The 19454-nt window shown below is 36.6% G+C and overlaps 1 protein-coding gene across 1 annotated transcript; it reads left to right on the top strand.

Annotated features, from left to right (window-relative positions):
* The first annotated feature begins 1674 nt into the window (after positions 1–1674).
* On the top strand, positions 1675–17825 carry LOC107864215. The gene is made up of 10 exons (XM_047409056.1): positions 1675–1949; positions 5122–7156; positions 7226–7363; positions 9077–9148; positions 11855–11896; positions 11998–12087; positions 13275–13382; positions 13487–13579; positions 16345–16424; positions 16511–17825. The coding sequence occupies exons 2-10, from the start codon at positions 5270–5272 to the stop codon at positions 17445–17447; spliced, it is 3447 nt and encodes a 1148-aa protein (XP_047265012.1). The 5' UTR covers positions 1675–1949; positions 5122–5269; the 3' UTR covers positions 17448–17825.
* Positions 17826–19454: the final 1629 nt, after the last annotated feature.

Consider the following 19454-nt stretch of genomic DNA (forward strand, 5'->3'; position numbering starts at 1 on the left):
CTTTGTCGACTAATGTAAAGTTATGGTAGTGTCTTTTCTTTAGACGTGGTGGCCCCAACGGCCAAGTGTTGTATATATAAGTTTGTGCTTATCTATGTAGTTGTTTTCATCGATACATAGTATCATATTTGTCAGAACCTTTGATTGTCACTGTTACATGCATAAGAAGTACAAGGTTATGAATTGGTTCTCTCGAGCCTTTACGGCTATGGGTGCCTGTCCGCCCCAATAGGATTTGAGGCATGACACAAAAAAAGCGGTTTGGCTAGCGAAATGGCCAAAAAGTGGTATTTTGAAACATGAGCTATTTTCGTGTCTTTTATTTTTGCCAAGATGCTATTTTTGTCCTTCTCCCAAAGTTTAAGGCGCCAAAAATTTTAATAATAAATTTTATGATTTTTAAATTTATTTGAAATAATAATGAAGGTTGTAAAATGCATCTAAAAATATTATCTAAAAAAGGAATAAAGAAAGAAAAAATCATCTAATTTTTACCAAAAGTATTTTAGATTTTTTGATTAAACAATTCAAACTTTACATTAATAAATAAGCTTTAACAATAAAATCTAAGTTAATGTATTGCAAATAAATGTCTAATATCTTATTATCTAAAATTAATCCTTACTTTTATTAATAATCATATTAATATGTGAAGTCAAAGGTCACGAGTCTCTTAAAAATATACATAAAAAAAATCAACTAATATGCAAGAATAAAAAAAATAAATTATTACATTATTATTTTTATATGTACGTGTATATATTTAAGACCACTTATTAAAATTTGATTTTAGACTATTAATTTTATTGAGATGCATCTATTAACATTACACTAAGAAAAAGAATTCAATTTATCATTACGGTGTGACGTATTAGTCACTGTGACGACATGTGTTCCAATTTGATATGTTTTTCAACTTATATGAACTAAAAATCCACAACTCGTTTCATATAAGTTATCAATCAACTATCGAACTCGCTCGACTAGTGGTGCCATAGAAAATCATAGAGTAGAGATTGAAAATCACCGATTGATTAACACTAGTTTTGCGGTATTTATTTAAAACATGGTTTGGAGGGTTGTTACATGTAAATCACAATCTATTATTAAAATATTTGACCAAATAAAAAATAATTGAAATATAAATTGTAAGAGAAAAAGTTTCTGAAATCAAGAAATACAAAAAAAATAAAAAATTAATTATCTAATAAATCTTGATGAACAAAATTATCTATATAATAAATATGTTATAATTAAAACTCGAGCAACTTCATGCTCAATACTAATATTATTTAAAAAACTATACACCATCAATTTTCTTGTACTCGTGCAATATGCATTTTACACTTTCTTTTAGTTAGTTGATTTCTCCGCACCTTATTGGATAAAGTTACTTCGAAAAAATCGATTTGATTAGAATACTGAATTTAATCTTAAATTCTACCCCGATTAATAATGCGATAGAGAAATTTTTTCTTTTTTCATCAATGCTATCCCAGTTGAGGCTTGTCCATACCCAATCCTAATGCGCCTTCTATTTTCCCTTATTTCAGCTCTATAATCCACCCCGTCTTCTTCGATCCCTAAAAATCCTTTGAAGGCCTAGCCCTCTTTCTCCACTCGAATCTGAAGTTCAACGGATTTCATCATTGAGGAACAACAATCTAGATTCACTAAAATTTTCGCAAACACCACCTTATCACAAAGATAAAAAGAATCTTTTGAACCTTCTAAAATGGGAATACAAAAATTAGAAAGTGATAATAGGGGTATAATTGGAAATTGGAAATACACATAATATCTTATAGCATGTCTAGGTTTTTTCTACTCTTAACAACACATTCATAAACCCAATCGATAATCTCCGTAACGATCACTTTATCGATTCTATTCCGGCGATTCTCCGGCGTATCTCCGGCGATTTAGCTCACCGTCCGTTCATACTTCCGGTGAGTTAACTCTTTGCTCTTTACCTTTTTAGCTGCTTCAATCTACTTAAATTTGCCCTCTTTGTTAATGCTATTTACACATATGCCATAAATTTCTCATTTTGTTTTTTGATTGAGTAGATGATAATGAAAATTAATGCTAAGTTAAATTAAAGTTTTTTGTTTTGATTTCCGAATAAATATTTGTTATTTTTAGCAATTTTAAATTTCATTTGACATTTGTGGAATTTTATGTGTATAGTTCATGTGTTTTTGGTAGGGGTAGGGTTTGTGTACATACTATTTCCTTCAGACTCCACTTGTCGGATTACATTGGGTTTGTTGGTTGTTGTGGTGATGAGGACTTTTATGTAATTTAGAATTGGTGGTGCGCATTGCGGGATTCTTAGTTAGTGAAATTTGTGGATGGGTGGTTTATGTAGGCACTCTACCTTCTCAAGATAGGAAGGTAGGAGGTAAGGTCTGGGTATACACTACCCTCGTAAGGCTACACTTGTGGGATTACATTGGGTTTGTTGTTGTTGTTAGTGAGGATATTTAAGTAATTTAGAATTGGCGGTGCACATTGCTGAATTCTATAGTTGTGAGTGAAATTTGTGGGATTATACTGGGTTTTTTGTTGTTTTTGTTGGTGGTGGTGAGGAATTTTAGGTAGAGGACACTAGTCGGAGAAGTGGATTGATTACTTGGTTAGTCATTTATCATGTGTCTTCATACACAGTATGCTCCCCAGGCCCCACTTGTGGGATTACATTGGGTTTGATATTGTTGTTGAGGACACTTTAATATAATTTAAGAATTGGCCGTGCACATTGCGGAATTCTATAGGTGTGAGTGAAATTCTTGGATGGGTGTTTCATGTTTGTTATGGTGGGAATATTTTGAGAGTCAAAGTGTCTTGTTCTTAGCTAGCTATCACAACTCTTGTTTTTTATTGGGTATTGGTATCAGCAATGTGACACGCAGGACGAGTTTTGATTAGGAGGGAATGACTAAGGATATATAAAAATGATGCAATAACTTGATTCGTTATCTAATAGGTAGAGGACACGAGTCAGAGAAGTGGATGGGTGTTTTATGTTTGTTAAGGTGGGGGAATATTTGAGATTCATTATAATGTGTCTTGTTTTGAGCTAGCTATCACAAGTCTGTCTTTTATTGGGTTTTGCTATCAGCAATGTGACTTGCGGAACAAATTTTTATTAGGAGGTAATGAGTTAAGGATATGTAAATATGATGCAATAACTTGATTCATTATTTAATAGGTTGAGGACACGAGTCGGAGAAGTGGATTGATTACTTGGGTAGTCATTTAAGTTGCGACTGCTTGTGAATGAAGTAAGACACAGTTCATTTCTTAAAATGTTGACCTTTTTTTTCTTTTTTTCTAAAAAGTCACCATTTTAAGAAATGAACCACGTGTTTATATTTGAGACTTTTAGCGTCAGTTACTTTTCTGAAGTATGTGCATTCTTTACAAAGCTCGACAGCCTCTCAGCACTGCACACATCCTCCTGAATTCCTGAAAAAGGAAAAAGAAAGAGGAAAATTTTATTCTTGTTTTCAAAAGCTTTATCTTTGTAAGAAAAATTTTGGTTCAAATACGGGAAGTAGAAAATCAGAGTTTCTAATTTGGGGATTTTTATCTTCATGGGATGTTGCCTGGCTTTAAAGTTTAAATACATGCAAATTAAATGTGGTTAAAAGCAGTGTACTGTAAATTTATAATACTCCCTCCATTCCAATATAAATGAATTTCTGTCACATTTTTGTATGGTCTAAAATGAATGAATTTTCCAAAGACAAGAGATGTATTAATTTCTTTCTTTTTCCAAAATTACCCTTCTATTTAATTGGTTTTTCAACTTTTTACATTTTTTGTTAATGAAAAGTTTGGAAGAAGCAAAAGGGTAATATTGACAAATTATCCTTTGATTAATGTCTTTAATTAACTTTCTTAAGGGGTGTGCCACACCCCAAAAATTAATTTATTTTGGGATGGAGGGGGTACTAACTAAAATCTGCCACAACATGTTCTCCTTATTAAAAAAAAAAATTAGCGTGATGTGCTAAATGACACTAAAATCTAGGGTAGAAACAGGACTCATAGATGTTTACATGTTTTAACTTAGGTCGACTGGTTACCACTAAGCATTATTGTGGCCTAACTTTCTTTCATGCTTTGTCTTCTCCACATAGCGACCTGCGGTGATGTGTTGATGGCTATGCATTTTGAGCATTATCAGTTATCTAGTAGTCTCAGCTTGCTAAACCACAATGATTTTGGAATAACTTTGATAATTTCTATTCCAATTGAAGTTGAAATCTGATTCTTTCTGTCTTGGCTGCAGATAATTTCTAATCCTAGTTTGGTATAATTTGTATCTTTGTGCTTTTATTTATTTTCAATTAATCTGTGTTCTTCTTGTGGATGAAATCAGCATCGTCTTAGTGATGTTCTACTTCTAACATCAATAACAATTACAATTTCCATAAGAAAAATTGTGTTCTCGGCACTTGAGCTTCTCAACTAGTTAAGCTCTGAAGTCTAAATTAAGAGAAAAATTGGGGTCACAAAGCTTTTTGGTGTAGTTCTCCAATACGGTATTGCAGAAATATTTTGCCATTTCTGGTGTTTGCTAGCTCTAAATGACTTAGGTACCTCAACTTTTGCCAAATATGATGTTTTGTCAGATATATTGATGTATATTACTAAGGGGAGAAAATTGATAAAAGAACCTATACATGAAAAAACAATCAATCATATGCACTTTATATATTCTCATTCCATTCAACAAACTGGGCATTTGAATGCCTGGGGCATGGAGGTATCACTACAGGAGTGTAAGCTGATCTCCTGATAGGGACATAAGCAATACCCTCAGGCATGTTTTTCTTTTCTTAACCATTATAAAAATAGACAGAATGACTTGCCAACATGGATATATGCAACTTTGGGACAATGATTTGTGTTAAAGTGGTGTGGATAAATACTCTTTTCTTGTATAAATTTTGCAGTTCTGCAGAAAATTGTTGGAATAGATAATGTGATATATTGTGGATTGTAATATGCCAAAATCTAGCTAAAAGACTATGACACTGCAGTTTCTTACAATTAGATGAATGGTTAGCTTACTAGAAGGTCTGATGGATCTGTTTTCCTTGCGTGCAGCTATTATCGTCCTTTGAATATGTTTCAATTGGATGCATGACCATGAGTCTGTGACTTCTGCATTTAGTCAGGTGGTGACATATCCTTTTGTGTCCCAAATGCCGTGGAGTTGATTGTTAGATTGCTGGCTTCTCGGTAGGTTAGTATTATGGGATCCAGTCGGCAAAAAGCTAAGAATGGTAAAAGTATTTCATCAAAGGGAGACAGCAATGATGGCACCTCAGCTAGGACAAGACCTCTCAGTTTTGATGAAATTATGCTTAGAAGGAAAAGGAAGGAAGAAAGGGACTTTAAGAACAATTTTGTAGGAGCTGACAGTGGGTCACCTAAAGAGGACGGGCCTAAGAAGACCACTGATTATTTGGAACCTGAGCGATATCGATACGAGTCATCACCTAGTGCTTCCAGGCATACGTCGGAGGATCCTAGGAAGTTAGGGTCAACTCGAACAGAGGATAATATGATAGATGATAAATTTGCTACAGATAAATATAGAGAAAGTAGAGAATCTGAAACCAAATCAAGGACGTCAATGAATAAAGATGTAAGCAATAAGAGACTAGCTGGTAGCACCACCGATAAAGATTTTCTTGTACCGAGAAGAAAAGATCAAGATTTTATTGATGATTCTGGAAATGAAACTGGTAAAAGACATTCAAGAGATTCTGCCCGGAAGGAGAGATCAGCAGATAAGACTGACAGAAGACACAGCGAGGTAAGACATGACAAAACTCCTGGTAAGGATGTGAGACAGTCACACAGTAAGAGGAAAGATATGGAAATGCCAAGTGATGCTCTTCCAAATGAGGCTGAGAAAAGGCATTCAAGAAATCACAGACAGATAGACAGTTATGCTGACAGAACTAAAGAAAAGTCTGAATCAGGTAGAAGGAAGCACCAAAGTGATGATGAGGTGAGAAAAGATGCTCTTCTGAATGAGGCTGATGGAAGGCATTCAAGAAATCATGGACGGACAGATAGTTATGCTGACAGAACTAAAGAAAAATCTGAATCAGGTAGAAAGAAGCACCGAAGTGATGTGGAGGAGAGAAATGATGATAGTTATGCTGGCAGAATTAAAGAAAAGTCTGAATCAGGTAGAAAGAAGCACCGAAGTGATGTTGAGGAGAGAAATGATGCTCTTCTGAATGAGGCTGAGAAAAGACATTCAAGAAATCACGGATGGAGAGATAGTTTTGCTGACAGAACTACAGAAAAGTCTGAATCAGGTAGAAGGAAAAGTGATGCGGAGGAGAGAAATAGAGACAGGAATGCCGATAGAAAACACAGTTCAGTGAAAATTTATCAAATTACTGGAAGGGTGGAATCTTCTCAGGCTCATCTAGAGGAAGAAAGACCAAAAAGAAGAAGGTCAAGAAGTCGAGAGAATGATAGAGATCGAGGTAGAAGGTCTCGTTCTGGTTCACCAAGAGGACGTAAGCATTCATCTCATGAACTCAGAGAGCGTGGTGAGTTTTCCTCACGTTCTTCCAAAGATAAATCTGGAAGATCACATTATGATCTGGATAAAAAGATATCCAGCAATGGTTCAGATGGCCACTCCAATCGCCATGAAGGATCTACAAGTGGGCTTGGTGGCTATTCGCCTAGAAAGAGGAAATCAGAGGCTGCTGCTAAAACTCCTCCCCCTACTAATCGCTCTCCGGAACGAAAAGCTGCTGGGTGGGATCTACCACCTGTATCAGCTGGAACCAGTTTTACTGGTACTGATCTTTCTAGTGTTAAGTCTTCAATGCAGTCTGTAATACCAAATGCACACCAACTCTCTAGTGTGTTTCCTGCTGGTTCATTCACAACAAAGGCTGCTGGCATTTCATATAATTATTTATCGTCATCTATACATGCAATTGATTCCGTCCAGCTAACACAAGCCACACGACCTATGAGAAGGCTTTATGTAGAGAACTTGCCAAACTCTGCCTCTGAGAAAGATATTCTGGACTGGATTAATAATTTCTTGCTGTCTTCAGGAGTTAATCGCATTCAAGGAACACAGCCATGTATCAGCTGTTTGGTATGTTTTATTCTTCTACTCTTGTTCTAAGCAGGATGGAATTGTGTTGCTTACTGTTCTTCACTGCAGATACACAAGGAGAAGTGCCAAGCTCTTTTAGAATTTTTAACCCCCGAGGATGCTTCTGCTGCACTTTCTTTTGATGGAAGATCCTTCTCTGGTTCTATTATTAAAATCAGACGCCCAAAAGACTTCGTCGATGTGGCTGTAAGAATTATAACCATGGACTCTTTATAGATTTGTTCTTGTCTTTCGGACTAATCTTTTTTGTCTTTTTCTTACTGATATTGTATCGAAGTATCTAACATGTGGGACGTTGATGATATTTTGCATATTAACTTCTGTAATATGTTATGCAATATGCAGTCTATCTATAATTTAAGTGTCTGTTGAAAAGTGATTACTCATTGTGATTTGAAAAAAGAGTATTGTATACCACTAGTGATAAAACTGAGTTGGATCAAACGCGGTTTGAGTTAAAATTTGGTTGCCACTGTTGGGTTAAAAGCGGTTTGAGTTGAGGTTTAGTTGCCAATTCTTATTGGTAATCATACGTAACAATCAATAATTAAATTCCAGTGTCCACCGATATAGACTTTGCTGAAGAAAGTTTGCTGACATTACTTTGTAAACTTCCTTAAAACCCTTTGATAATGGGAGGAAACATTATGTGTTTCTTCCGATTGTAATTGTCCATACTGGATGTGCAAACTTTGTCAGTATATCTTGGTCTTTAGGCTTCTTTTATAAAATGGTACAGCACATTTTAAACCCCAAGCACCCTTTGTGTGAAGTAGTTATTTTATTAGCTAAATGGGCAGTTCTAAGTGGGTATAATAAGGCTATTTTTGTGGGTTGAAAACTTTGTTCTTAGTTAAATGAATCTGATTTTCTTCTCTTTCTTTCCTTTCATTATTGTATGATTTTTGTAGTTTGATAATTGTATGAATTACGACTTTTACATGTAGTGCTGGGTTGTATAGAGGATTTGGTGTCTTTTGTAGAGAACCATGTTGTGTTGTAGGTTCTTTACTTTTTGGCTTACTTTTTGAATATGTCTGATTTTGGCCCCGTGATTAATGAAACTGTTTACCTGATCAAGAAAAAAAAAAGAATTATGAGACTTATTGTGCGAGGGATGCTAATTTTGACTGTCAATTAGCTGCTCTTTCCCCCTTAATACATGCTACTCAAAATCTATTCTTGACCAATGATCAAAGATTAATCAGATAGGCACCAAACAAAATTCGCAAGGAAAATGTGTTCTTGCAGGTAAAATGCAAGGTGTCCATCTTTATCAGAAAGTAAAGGTCCTTATTTAGTCAAAGAGTAGCATGCATGAAGAGGTTGGACTTGTTGACAAAGTTTGAAGGATTTTTAGTGTGGAAGATAACCTCTAGTTAACCTGATACCAATTTTCATAGTCCCTTAGCTGTTGTTAGCAGCAATATAGGTACCAAGGTTTTGGTATATCATATGTTCTGGATGTTATTGATATGAAGTCTCTCTGATCTTCTCTTATAGTACCCTCAATACCCTTCACCTCATATCTCTGCACAAGGGATGCTTTAACTCATTTGATCATCTGTTTAATTAGATATTGGAGGATGATGATGGTGGATGGTGGATGCCACTGCATAAATGTAACAAGAAGGATATATAGTTGAGTTATATCAAATGAAGTGAAATAGTAAAATATGGAAATTGTGGTTAGGGGAGTTTTGTTAATGTAGAATATTTATTGCCCTGTAATTTCTGCAATTTGTCAATGCATTAATTTGTGTACTTAAGTAGTAGGAAGGTGGTGCTACCTCTTTATATTGAAACTGTGATTTATTGTGCTCTTGTATGCAGTTTCTGAGGTATATTGTGGTCATTATTCATGTAGCAGGTTTTCAGACAGTTGCTATTTTCATGCAGACTGGTGTTCCTCAGAAGTCAGTGGCTGCAGCTGATAGGATAGACAACACTGTAGAGGATTCTCCTTATAAGGTATGAATCTGAAACAACACATGATCTGAGATTGAAATTTTACTGGCTTAAAATTTTGAAATAGGACAATAGATTTGAAAATTGGGACCAATAGTTTCTGCTGTGCGCTGCACTTTTATGTATATTATCATAGTATCATACAAGACTCTCATATACAGAAAGCAATGTTCCATCTGCTGAGTAAATTCATCAAAAGCTGCTTTATGCTACTGCGATGAAAGAATCTCATGCAGGTCAATTATATGTTGGACTGTGAGGTTACAGATCATGATATATGCTTTTGGTTCTCTTAAGATGTTGATTGTGTGAATGTTAAGATGTTGATTGTGTGAATGTTCCTGCACTGTTAAGATGAGATGCAAAACTACTCAATTGTATAGGCTTGCTAAGGCGAGGGAGCGGAAGGGTCGTTACCTTGATCAAGTGAAGTGCATTAAGGGGGAGGATGGTAGTGTTTTGGTCGAGGATGTTCACATTAAGAAGAGATGGCAGTACTTTCATAGACTTTTGAACGAGGGGGACAGAGGTATTGAGTTAGGGGAGCTGGAGCATTCGAAGGAGAGCCATGAGGCGTTTTAAGGTTGAGGAGGTCAGAGAGGCTACTCGTAGGATGCGGAGGGGTAGGGCGATGAGACCTGACGAGATTTTGGTGGATTTTTGGAAGTATGCTGGTGGGGTAGGTTTATGGTGGTTGACTGATTTGTTTAACGGCATCTTCAAGACTGCGAGAATGCCTGAGGCTTGAAGATGGAGTATGATGATTCCGTTATATAAAAACAAGGGTGATATTCAAAGTTGCAACAACTATAGGGGTATTAAGCTGTTGAGTCACACTATGAAGATTTTGGGGAGAGTGGTTGAGCGGAGATTGAGGAGGTTCGTGTCCGTTTCGGAGAATCAGTTTGGATTTATGCCTGGTCGCTCGACGACAGTGGCAATCCACTTGGTGAGGAGATTGGTGGAGCAGTATAGAGAAAGGAAGAGGGACTTACACTTGGTGTTCATCGGCCTGGAAAAGGCGTATGATACAGTCCCGAGGGAGGTTTTTTGGAGATGCTTGGAGGTGAGAGGGGTCTCAATGGCGTACATTAGAGCTATTAATGACATGTACGATGGAGGGAAGACCAGGGTGAGGAAGGCGGGAGGAGACTTAGAGCATTTTCCGGTTGAGACAGAGTTCCATCAGGGATCGACTCTTAGTCCGTTCCTATTTGCGTTGGTGATGGACGTATTGACGCGGTGTATTCAAGGCGAGGTGCCTTGGTGTATGTTATTTGCGAATGATGTAGTGCTCATTGATGAGACCGGGTGGGGGTGGGATGTGAATGACAAATTAGAGGTTTGGAGGCAAACCCTTGAGTCTAAGGTGTTCAGGTAGAGTAGGTCCAAAACGGAGTATTTGGAATGCAAGTTTAGTGACTTGAGCCAGGAGGACGAAGTGGTGGTGAGGTTGGACTCTCAGGATGTTTGTAAGAGGGATAGTTTCAAGTATCTTGTGTCTATGATTCAGGGGAATGGTGAGATTGATGAGGATGTCGCTAAACGTATTGGAGCAGGTTAGATGGAATGGAGGCTCGCCTCGGGAGTGTTGTGCGATAAGAAGGTGTCCTTTAAGCTTAAAGGCAAATTCTATAGAGTGACAATCCGGTCGGCCATGTTGTATGGAGAGGAGTGTTGGCCAGTCAAGCACTCCCACATCCAAAAATTGAAGGTGGCGGAAATGAGGATGTTGCGTTGGATGTGTGGGGGCTTACTAGAGGGGACAAAGTTAGGAATGAGATTATCCGGGAGAAGGTGGGAGTGGCTTCAGTGGAGGACAAGATGCGGGAAGGAAGGTTGAGATGGTTTGGGCATGTGATGAGGAGGGGCGCGGATGCCCCAGTTCGTAGGTGTGAGAGGCTAGCGTTGGATGGCTTCAGGAGGAGTAGAGGTAGGCCGAAGAAATACTGGAGGGAGGTGATTAGACATGACATGGAGCAGCTGCAGCTTACTGAGGACATGACCCTAGATAGGAAGGTGTGGAGGTCGCCGATAAGGGTAGAAAGCTAGGGTGAGTGTGTGGGTTGTAGCTAGCAGTCAGGAGAGACATTGTGTAGCCGAGTTAGTAATTCTAGGATTGTGTAGATAGGTGTCTTTGGTTTGTGAGTGTATGTTACTACTAGGTGGGTGTCCTATTCCTTATTTCTTAGTTCCTATTTTCTTATTTCGTGTTGCTCCTATTTCTCGTATTTCGTATTGCATTGATTTCTAATTTATCATTTCTTACTCCTTATTTCTGTTATGTCATCCATCCCCTTGTTTAGTATTCTTTATCTTGAGCCGGGGGTCTATCGGAAACAACCTCTCTACTTCTACGGAGGTAGCGGTATGGACTGCGTACATCTTACCCTCCCCATACCTCACTTTGTGGGAATACACTGGGTTTGTTGTTGTTGTGAATCCCGTGGGATTGTGAAGATGTTACATTTGGATTGCTTTTCTTCTTTGTTGGTGTTTGCTTAACTCTTGACAAGTCACATTTGTGATCTTCAGAATATTTTTGTTAATTTGGTTTCCTCAAAGAGTTCTTTGGAATTTGGTCATACAGCTTGATGTCTATTTATTGTTAGATGCTTCTAGACAATGGTTCTCATGTATTCTAGTCTGTTCCATTCCTGTTGTTCCCTTTCCCCTTTTGTAACAAGTTTTTTTTAATACATGTTGCAGATTTTTATTGGTGGAATTTCAAGAACCATTTCATCAGAAATGGTAAGACTGAACAATGTCTTGAAACTTTTCCTTGATTAAGAAAAGAAACGATGGAATATTGGACTTTATTGTGAATTTGATCTTACCTGGTGCTATTTCAGCTTATGGAGATTGCTAAAGCCTTTGGACCTTTGAAAGCCTACCATTTCAGGATGAATTCAGAACTCAATGGACCTTGTGCATTTCTTGAGGTACTCTTGGATTATTGTATAACCTTTCTCATGTTAAATGAAGTATCCTTTTCTTTCTTAAATGCAATTTCCCTGTGGTTCAAAGGTAGCTTTTGTGCATAAGCAGTCTTAAATTCTTTGGTACATTTCATGTTTTGTTGGTTAAAGTTATTTTTCATTTTAGTGAATCACTGGAAGTACTAAGTGTAGAAAAAATGAGCTAATTGTCATTTTACTAGAAGTTAGATTCATATTCCTCTTCAACAATCTTCTCTAGGTTGAAGGGTGAGTGAAGAAAAAGTAGTTCTTTTACATGTTTAAAAAGGAGGTGATTGAGTAAACAAAATTGAATGATGGACTTGTATGCAAATGTATTGTAGAGATTGTCCAATATTATTTATGATCCTGTACCTGTTGGTTTGACAGACAGCGTAGCTTAAAATTGGGATTGTCATGCACCGTCTTGTTACTATGTATTGATAAAACTTAAATCTTTTTTTTATTAATAAAATCTACCTTGTAAAAAAAGGGCCCTGTTATCTCATTCTTCTGGCAGCTCTGCAGCAGCATCTTATCTCCTTTGAACTCTTTTTTTTTTTGTAATTTTTCTCCTCATTTTGCTACTTTGCTTCTCTAAGGGAAGGACAAGTTAATTTTTGTGGGAGACTAGCGAAAACTTCTACCAATTGACAAACAGTTTCTCTAGAACAACCAGTACTACTTCAGATCCAGGTGTGAGCTTCCACATCAATTTGATCAATGTGTGCTAATGCCAAATATATCATCTTTCAGATGAAAAGAAATCAAAATAGATTAGAGGAGTTTTTAACTTTTCATGTCAGATTTTCTAGCCTTTAATTCCTTTCTTTTCCAATGATCTGCAGAGCATTTCACAAGCCCTCTTCATCCCTTTTAATAGTCGAGCTTGTGTCGATTCTCCAGTGAATTAAAAACTCTTTTAGTGCCATAAGTAGCTTGCCATACTTATATGCTTGACCTCATTAATATTGCATATAGAGTATCCCTTTTATAATATTTTATGACCATGCTTTGAATTGTGCTTCATCGCTTCAACAGTAAACTTGTTAGCTAGATACCCCTTGTATTTCTTCTTGACTCAAGTGCTGTGAACTCTCAAGTCTTTCTGCGCTCAAGTTCCTCTTGCTGTCTTCTATTGATCTTAAAATAATTATTTCAACCATTTTCAGTATGTTGACCATTCAGTTACTCTTAAAGCTTGTGCTGGTCTTAATGGTATGAAGTTGGGTGGAGAAGTGTTAACTGTTGTTCAGGCTGTCCCAGATACTGCGTTACTGGTACAATCTTGAGTCCTCTTATCCAGATTACTTTGGCTTTAGGTACAATTTTTAATCTTTTATTGGAAATACGAGTTTGACCAAAAGATACACATAATACTCAGGACAAAGATGAAAATACACCTTTATACCAGATTCCCCAGCATGCAAAGCCACTTTTGGAGAAGCACACAGAAGTTCTCAAGCTGAAAAATGTGGTATGTCTTTATATCTTGGTGACGTTAAGCTTATTGTCCATAAAAAAATATTCTGTTTGTTATGCCAGTAAAAAATGTAGATGCTAGTGGAAATTGTAGAGAATTTCTTGTGCTAGAGAAACTCATTTTTATAATATTGTACCTGAGACGGGCTTAAACTTCTATGATATTCTGGTAGCAAACCTAACTTGCTTCGGATTGAGGCATTTTGTTTTCATAGAGTTCGAAAAACATCCTTAGAGTATGCCCCACAGGTCCACTGATCCTTAATATAACATTGGTTTGCGAGCAACGTCCTTGATGTTTCAAAAAGTAAAAAGTTCAGTTCAAAGTTAAGTTTTTTTCTTTTTGGCTACACTAAGGAGTCGTTTGATAGTGTATTAAAAAAATATATTGCATGCATTCGATTTCTGTATTATGGGTACCTTGTTTGGTACACTTATTCAACCTATGTATAACTAATGTAAGCATTAATTATACACTCCATTTGGTATTAATGTGTGCATAAGTAATACATAGAAATCCATAGTATTAGTAATGCAATGGGTTATAATGCATGCATTAGCTGGTTAAAAACACAATTGTCTCCCAAAACCTTTTCCACATTCTTTTTTCTATCATATTTGTGGAGAGTTTTTGTAAATAAATACTTTCTTTTAGAAACTATGCAATGTATGTTGTTTGAAATACACCAAATCGAACACTGGATAAGAAAAATTCCTACGTAACTAATGCAAGCATAACTCATACACCATATTCTGCACTAATCTTATACACCCTACCAGACGGTGAAGCCAAGCACACATTACAAGTGACCAAAATAAGTTTTAAGAAAGCTTGGATTCATGAAACATATTGTCATTGCTTCCCCAAGTGGCGAAGGAAATCTATTGATTTTTCTTCAATTTCATGCTCAATTTTCTATTTTTTTTTGGAAAAAGGGTCCAAATATACCCATACTTTGGCGAAAATTGTTGTAACACGCTTGTACTTTGCTGGGGTGACCCGATGTACTATGTATTAGTGTATTTTAGTGACTTTATTTGCACAGTTGGACCTAAACGTGAATACATGCGCACTGAGTGTGTAAGGGTCAAAATAAATTTCTATAAACCTATCTCTATTTGCCACGTAGCTGTGCATTTGTCCTTTTATTTTGTATTTTTTCATTAAATACACAAAATATATTAAATTTCTCTCTAAAATTGCTCTCACTAAGCACTCCTCGCCAAAATGGCCACAACAATCGCCAGACGAGACGAGATTATCCGGCCACCAGAATGCGCTCCCATCAGATGCGCACAAAACCCACCTAGAATCATTTTCTAATTCATCTCACAACTCAATGAATTCACAAAATAATCTTGTGATAACTATGGCTGTTTCTGAAGTGGAGTTGAAATGGGCACACAATTATTTCTGTGACAAAGGATGGTTTGATTCAAGTTGATGTTATTGGGGGAAATGATTCCCAATCATCTAAGCTACCACAGTTGAAAAATCAAACAATTCTCTCATACCAACTAAGAGATCTGAGATCGTGATTTCTCAGTGAATGCCACTGATGCCGCGGTGCATCCCCAATTTTGACCTACCTCCGACAGTATTCGAAGGGAATTGACCACTCTGTTCATTCATCTCTCTTTTTCTCTTTTTAATTTGTGAAATGTGGAAAAGTGAGTTATAATAAATAAATTAAAATAATAAACTATTTTGTTTATTTAAATGGTGTGTGTGAAGCATTGTCTGTGCATTGATTGAGTTAGTGGTCCAGGTAAACAAATAAATATCACTAAAATATACTACTCCCTCCGTCCCAAATTGAGATGACACATTGATTAAGAAAAATAATTTATAACAAGGCTAGTTGACCATACTACCCCTATTAAATGATGTATTTTAATTTGAAGAAAAAGTAATTAATGCAAATGGTAAAACATGGAATTTTTTTTTGTCTCTTCTTGATTAATGAAAAAAGACAAGTAAAATGAGAAATCAAATTGGGAAATTTGGTACGGGTAGTTTGGGACGGAGGGAGTAATAAATAGTGTGTGGGGTGGGTGGGTGGGGGGTGGTTTGGCCCCGCAAAGTTCAGGCATGTTACAACAATTTTGCCAAAGTTTGGGTATATTTCGGACCCTTTTCCCATTTTTTTATTATCCTTCCAAATCAATCTTGAACTTTGTCTAAAAGGTTCTGTTTTGGGTGAAAAATTATAAAAGATGTTGCTTTAAGTTTAGAATTAGGAAACCTGCTTTGTGTATTTTCTCTGGAATTATTTATTTCACAAAGTGATTAACACCAAACCACCAATAAATTCAATATCATAACCTTGGAGTACTTTGCCACAAGCCTACTTTGAAGAATACCAATTAGGAGCGAACTTACTTGAAGAATTTCACTGGGTATAGAGAAAGGTAATACTACGTGGAAAGCGTAATTTGCAGAAGTATAAAGTGATGGGATCACAACCCCTTTTTCTTTCTCAATTTTGTTTTTTGTCACGTGTAGTGTGTATGCTTGGCTTCACTGTTGGTTTTAGACGGAAAAATTAGTTTTGGACTAAACTTGTCAACTTCTTGATACTTTTAGGATGTTACTTGTTAACCATGATATATTAAGGATGTAGTTGACGATTGGGGACATACTTTAGGGATGTGTTTCATAGAAAACTCTGTTATTGGAGTTATATTTCTTGGATGTTGCAAATCCACTTAGCAGGCGGTTTGCTAAATTTTTTCCTCTAATCATCTTGTCCTGTCTAGGTGGATGCAAATGTACTTAATTCTTTGTCTGAAGCAGAACTTGAAGAATTACTGGAAGACATCAGATTGGAGTGTGCCAGGTTATTTATGAAAAGTCATTTTCTTAATATCCTTTATTTTCCTCGTCAATTGTTCACTGATCTGAACTAGTCTTCTGATCCTGTAGGTTTGGCTCTGTTAAATCAATTAATGTTGTAAAGCAAAGTCAATGTTCTGCCACACCTGATCCTACTGTTATGGATACTAGTTCTTCGTTGAATGAGGGCAATATGGAGATTGGTAAAGTGTGTGACAGAAATGATCCATTTCCTAGGAGTGATAATCATGAATTGGAGTTTGGCGAATCACACGTCTCCAATAGTGATGATCGCGAGTTGGAAGTTGGTGGATCACATCTTCCCAACAGTGATGAACCCATGGAAACTGATGATCATGAGTCGGAAGTTGGTGGATCACACTTTCCCCACCGTGATGAACCCATGGAAACCAAGAGTGCCAAGGAAGCTGAAAATTGCGTTGATGGTATATCAGAAGCTCCGATAGGTGATGCTGAAGAGGCTGGAGATGCCAATGCTTTGGCTGGTGGTAGTCATTCCGATGATAGACCTTCTGAGGAGCTAATAAAAGATGACACTTCTGATCCTCTACCAGATGATGGTAGTGTCTCTGCTCGAGGGACAAACTGCCAAGAAAATTTCGAGGTTACCCCCGGAGTCTCTCCAAATGAAAAGAATACTGCTATGGTTTCAGAAAGGAAAGATGAAAATGTTAGTCCCAGTCCACTGGAGCATCTTGAGATAAACAACGAATCACCAGTTAAGGAAGCAACCAAGTCAGAAGACAATGGAAATGCAGATGGAGCTTCTGAACCGGTATTCTCATCCAAAGAAGAGTTGGATGCTTCAGAGGAACTTGAGAAAAAGGAAGAAGTTTCTGTTAGTGAGGTGTTTGATCCTGGCTGTGTACTTGTGGAGTTTAGACGAGCAGAAGCTGCATGCATGGCTGCTCATTGTTTACATGGACAACTGTTTGATGACCGAGTAGTGACTGTGGAGTATGTTCCCCTTGATCTCTATCGGACAAAGTTCCCTAAACAAAACTAATTTCTTTTGGCCCAACTCAATGCCCCTATTTCCTGCAGATCTCAAACTCACTCGATGTTAGCATAGGATTTCTCGATGCTATTCACATAGCTATCGAATGCTTTAACTTAATGTTTGTTCGCAGTTTTACCATATTGAGATGCCTCAGTTAACCTTTTGCTAGTGTACCAGATTCGGAGCGGATTACATGTTTTTCTCCCCCAGATGTAGAATGAGATGAAGGAATGAGCCATTTTGTAATATGTTGTCTTAAAAGTAACAGCTTTGTTTTGAATTTGCAGCATTTCACACCCTATTTACAATATAGGAGCATCTTCTGTCAAAAATATGGTCATTTTTAATCTTATCTAATCTTCAATGAGTGCACCATTTGTACTATTGTTGGTGTTACAGTTATTCTATAGAATTTACCTTTCACTTTAATACGCGTCCTATTACATAACTTCCCGCTAACACTTCTCCATTTCAGTTTTAATTCTGTGTCACATTTTCATTTATCATTTCAGTCTCTTGAAAAGGTGCCTAGATATCTAAAATGTGTGCATTTTGGCACCACTATCATGTTTAGTCTCCCCTTCGATTTCTCTCCTTCTGCTGATTAAATCCACAATATCTGCATTCTGTTTTACTTTTACTTATCTTAAAATTCTTATTTAAGGTATCTAAATCCACTTTTAGATATTAAACAATCCTCAATTAGTCCTAAGATATGAAATTCACCTAAATATGAGCAACTAGGTCAATCATTCCTATTAGCTTAAATGGTCTGACTAACCCGGGGGTTTGAGCCACAGGTGACAAAAGAGTTTTAAAATGAGGTGTAGGTGACACAAGTTTTAATTATTAGTTGGAGGTGACAATTACTTTATTATATATTAAGAAAGTTGGGGAAGTTTGAAAATAACCTACAAGTTTTTAAATTTACACTTTAATTTCAATGTATACCTAAAATAACGGAAAAATGAGGGAGAAAAAGACGCCTTTCTCTCTCTTCTCATCCATTGTTGTTTTCTCTCTGTTAGCGATTTTTGTTGTTAATTGTTTCTGTTTCTGCTGCTTTATTCATCATCTTCTGCTTCATTATCCTCATCTTCTACTTCATTATCATCTTCTTCTTGTCGACCATTTGTTGTTGTTGTTGTTATTGTTGTTGGTACAACGCTACTGCTGCGATCTGACCAATTTCTTAGGTCAAATTTTGTTTACTACATCACTTTCCACTTTGGCATTACTTCATAGGTGACTTTGGTAAGTAAAATTATGATTTTTGTTCGTGTTTGTCATCTGGTACACTTCTGTTTTTCCAACAATGGATAGAATCCCAATTATGAATCCAGCATAAGTGCCCGCAATTTAAACAGATCAATCATCTGTTGCATCAAATGAGTAATCTGTTGCATCAGACTGTTTATCTGTTGCATCATCGTATTATCTGTTGCATCAGACGTATTATCTGTTGTATCAGGATGTTTATCTGTTGCACCAGACTAATTATCTGTTGCAACAGAATGTTTATCTGTTGCACCAGATTAATTATCTGTTGCAACGAATGATTAATCTGTTTGAAACAACACAAATCAACCCCTGCCACAAACCCAACAGATAAATCTTGCTATTGCTACTGGATTCTAAATTATTCCTTTTTACGTCGAATCGTCGACATGTTTGTTGAGAAGATAATAGACAGAATGAAAATTAAATATGGATTAAAACGTCATAGATCAAACATAATTTATTAAATAAATAAAAATACATATAATAGACTAAAAGAAAAATAATAGTCTAATTATTATTATTATTATTATTATTATTATTATCAACATCATCATTGCCAGCCGACCAATCTTCAACCGGAAGTAGCAAGGCCCTCCTCAGCCTGCGTATCTCGCGGCGCATTCTTGATCTAATTCCTCCCAGTTCCCATTGCAGATCACGAACTTGATTCCGAAGTTCATTCACGGCGTCTTGCAGAAAAGCAACGTCCCACACTGGGTCAGCCATAATCTT

This window comes from Capsicum annuum, chromosome 3 (genome assembly GCF_002878395.1).
Source record: "Capsicum annuum cultivar UCD-10X-F1 chromosome 3, UCD10Xv1.1, whole genome shotgun sequence".
In the NCBI taxonomy this organism is placed as follows: domain Eukaryota; kingdom Viridiplantae; phylum Streptophyta; class Magnoliopsida; order Solanales; family Solanaceae; genus Capsicum; species Capsicum annuum.

Coding starts and splice junctions, on each gene's coding strand:
- LOC107864215 (XM_047409056.1), top strand. CDS start 5,270: ATGGGATCCAGTCGGCAAAAAGCTAAGAATGGTAAAAGTATTTCATCA. Junction 12,088..13,274: donor GACCTTGTGCATTTCTTGAG/GTACTCTTGGAT, acceptor AACCATTTTCAG/TATGTTGACCATTCAGTTAC. Junction 13,580..16,344: donor TTCTCAAGCTGAAAAATGTG/GTATGTCTTTAT, acceptor TGTCCTGTCTAG/GTGGATGCAAATGTACTTAA.